We start from the raw sequence: 3552 nt of genomic DNA, 5'->3' as shown, positions 1-3552 counted from the left end.
GCCTCCCAAAGTGCTGGGATTACAGGCTTGACCCACCGCGCCCGGCCGCCTGTCTATTCTTTAGGCTGTAATTACCACATAAGAGACACTTGAGGAAGGAGGACATAGTGTAGGAAGGGAGAGGTTTTAGGTTGAAATTATCTGGGTTGTTTATTTGACCCAGGCTGGCTTTTCCTTCCCCGCCTGCAGAATGTAAACTTTGTGAGCGCCCAACCCTGTCCTTTCATTCCCCACAGTGTTCCCATACCCACCACAGGTTCTGTGGAATGAGAGGCCCCCTTTGATGCCCACCAGCCTCTTCCTTTTCTGCTCACCTGTAGCTGGGAGAACTTGCTCCCTCAAATGGAGCTAACTGGCCTCCCTGTAGCCTTTCCCTCGGCCCCAGACCTCCCCCTGGGACCCCTGCACATGTCATCAGAGAGAATGCCTCTGTCTTCGTTCTCGGATGGATCCAAATCGTGCATGCATAAGGCCACGGCATAGAGGAGCCTCTCACTGGGCTCTTGCTATTCAAACTCAGGAACCAAATGGATCCAGATAAATCCTCAGCTGACTCTGTTGCTACTTAAACTCTTGCTTCCTACTATCTAAAACTCAGGAGCTGAACAGATGGGGATAATAGGACTTTCCTGACTATCCAAATTCTTACTTCTTAGGAACGGAAAAGATTTGGCTAGCAAGGGAGGTTTGTATATTAATATAGCATGTTTACATAGTATGCAAATATAGTAGATAGGATAGATTTTATACCTTTAGTATCTGTTGATTGAGAAAATATACCATTAATATAATTCAGGAATAATTTTAAGTGATTATAGTTTTTGAATCACAGAAATTTTTATGTACATTTGCTTTATACCTAAGTATTTTGTGTATGCTATTTTGAATGGCATTATCATTTTCAAATTTCAGTTCATTTCTTGTATCTAGGAATGCAATTGACTTTTGCATGTCGATCTTGTATCCTACAATCCTGCTATACTCAGTTGTTGGTTCTGGTGGTTTTTATTAACATAGATTTTGTAGGCTTTTTGTTTTCTGCATAGACAATCATGTCATCTGCGAATAAAGACAATTTTATTTCTTCCTTTCCAATCTATATCCCTTTCATTTCTTTTTTCTTGTCTTATTGCAATAGCTAGAATGTCCTCCACATACATTTGGAAAATAGTACCGTTTCCATGTTAGGAACACACCCTTATGGTACATCTGGACTCTCAGACCCTGTTGCAGTAAATCCAGGGCCTGAGGGTGGGACATCGGCTCACACTGGTGGAGGCAGAGGATCAGAAGCTTAGGGAATCAGCCTTGTACCTAGAGGTGACTACAGAGTTGGTGCTCACTATAACCTCTGTCCTTTTGATGTCTCAGAATGTGCTTCTCACTGGGCTCCAAGCCATGAAGCACAAACTGAGTGTGTGTTTGGGAGTTTGTGGTGGGCCAGGCAGGAATGACAGGCAGGAGGGCTATGTCCCTGGATGGCCTGGGCTGGCTCTCTCCCTTCAGGAACAGTTTATGCTCTGGGGTAGGGCAAGGAACAGTGCCAGCATCCTGCAGGGTAGGGGGTGTGGTGAACTGGGACTGTAGCAGGTATCTCTAAGGACTGCACCATCAGGCTCACCTGGCAGTGGCTGGGGCGGATGTCTACCCCCTGCTTGTTTATTGACAGCTACTGGTGGCCGGGTGGACTCCTCCAATATCAGTCAGAGTAGACGAGTTTCAAAGGACAGTCTCTGCCAGGATTTTCATCGTGCAGATGGAAAAACGGAGGCAGAGGCATTGCTGATACAAGAACGCAGGTCTCTGAGGGACAGGATGTGTGTGCCTGGTAGCCAGGGCCAGTGAAATGTGAGCAGAATTGTGTGATTTCTGGGCAGAAGCATTTAAGACTGGTGAGATTTTCTGAGCCCTTCTCCCCTGCTTGGCTAGAACCTGATGTCTCCTTTTGGGCTGGTGACATTATAAAGTGGTGGCACCTTTGAGTGACCACGATGAGCAGAGCTCCCTTCCAACCTGTGTGTGAGTGAGAAATGAACCACTGCTGTTGAAACGTCTGCGCTCATTTGTTAATACAGCAGAGCTTCCCCTGTGCTGACTGAGACAGTGCTTGGCAAAGTCACCTTGGCAAAGGCTCATAACTACCACCAGCCTCGGTGTTAGGACTTGCAAAATGGGCACACTCATTCCTGCTCTGCTGTGCTTACTCAGAGAAGCTTTTGAGCTTCAATGACAGCACAGGAGAGGGAGGTCTCTATGAGGTCTGAGGCCTCGGAGGGAGAGGGCACGGATGTGCAGGATGCTAACTGGCCTTTAGTCTGGTGGGGGGGGGGGCGGTCCTGGGTCACCTCCCTCATACTGGGGCACCATCTCAGGCTTGGTTAACAGATGTGTTCCCTTTAACAGGTGGCCCTCCCCCGGGCGGCGGTGCCCCCTGGCACCTTCGAAATGTCCTCAGTGACTCCGTGGAGAGCTCAGATGATGAATTCTTTGATGCCAGAGGTGAGTGAACCCCAATCTCACATCACTGGCTGGGTGACCTTCCTAGAAACCTCAAGAAGAGGATCCCGTTTGGGGGTTCGCATCCCTCCCCACTCAGACGTGGTATCTGCAGCTCCACACTCCATACTTACCCATCCTATGCGTGTGCGGAGAGCAGGGGCTCAGCCTTTGCCTGTTCACTGTTTGAAATATTTGTTGAACCTCTCTACCATGTGCCGGGAACTCTGCTAGGTGCCAGGGATCCCGTGGCAATCAGTTGCCATGTTGCTGCTCCCATCAAACTTATAGCCTCGCAGGAGAGGCAGACATCCAAGAACAGGACAGGAAAATACAATGACGAATGGGGAGCATCGCCACTAAGTAGAAGTGCCACCGCTAAGTAGAAGTACCAGCTGTTGCAAGAGAGAACAGTCAGGCCAGGCATGGTGGCTCACGCCTGTAATCCCAGCACTTTGGGAAGCCAAGGCAGGTGGATCACCTGAGGCCAGGAGTTCCAGACCAGCCTGGCCAACATGTGTGTTCCCTTAACAGGTGACCCTGTGAAACCCCGTCTCTACTAAACATATTTTTAAAATTAGCTGGGTATAGTGGTGGGCGCCTGTAGTCCCAGCTACTTGGGAGACTGAGGCAGGACACTTGCTTGAACCCAGGAGACGGAGGTTGCAGTGAGCCAACGCGCTGCCACTGAACTCCAGCCTGGGTGACAGAGTGAGACTCTGTCTCAAAAAAAAAAGAGAAGAGAAAAGAGACGTCAGAGGGGCACCTAATTTAACATGGTGAGGAGGCTGTTAACACTCTCTCTGTAGAGCTAAGGAGGAAGACATTGACAAGGTGAATAGAGGAAGAAAGAACCTTCTGGACAAAGGGCACAGCAGGTGTGATGGCCCTGAAGTAGGAGAGACAGGAACATTCCAGGAACTGGAGGAAGGCTAAGTGTCTAGGATGTGGGCAGGCAGTGGGGAGGGGACTGCGAGGAGATGCTGCATGCACCTGTGAGCTGGTGCAACTTAAGATCAGCCTCGGCCGGGGGGCGGTGGCTCACGCCTGTAATCC

At 49.4% G+C, this 3552-nt stretch overlaps 1 protein-coding gene across 1 annotated transcript in view; it reads left to right on the top strand.

Moving 5' to 3' along the window:
• Positions 1-3552, top strand: part of PITPNM3 (PITPNM family member 3) — a 97195-nt gene that overhangs the window by 8933 nt on the left and 84710 nt on the right. Inside the window, exon 4 of the mRNA XM_011958627.1 lies at positions 2404-2499. Within this exon, the coding sequence (XP_011814017.1) occupies positions 2404-2499 (96 nt within the window). The remainder of the gene's footprint in view (positions 1-2403; positions 2500-3552) is intronic.

Source organism: Colobus angolensis, unplaced genomic scaffold, assembly GCF_000951035.1.
Source record: "Colobus angolensis palliatus isolate OR3802 unplaced genomic scaffold, Cang.pa_1.0 Scaffold47, whole genome shotgun sequence".
Classification (NCBI taxonomy): Eukaryota; Metazoa; Chordata; class Mammalia; order Primates; family Cercopithecidae; genus Colobus; species Colobus angolensis.
This window is presented reverse-complemented; position numbering and strand designations above follow the sequence as displayed.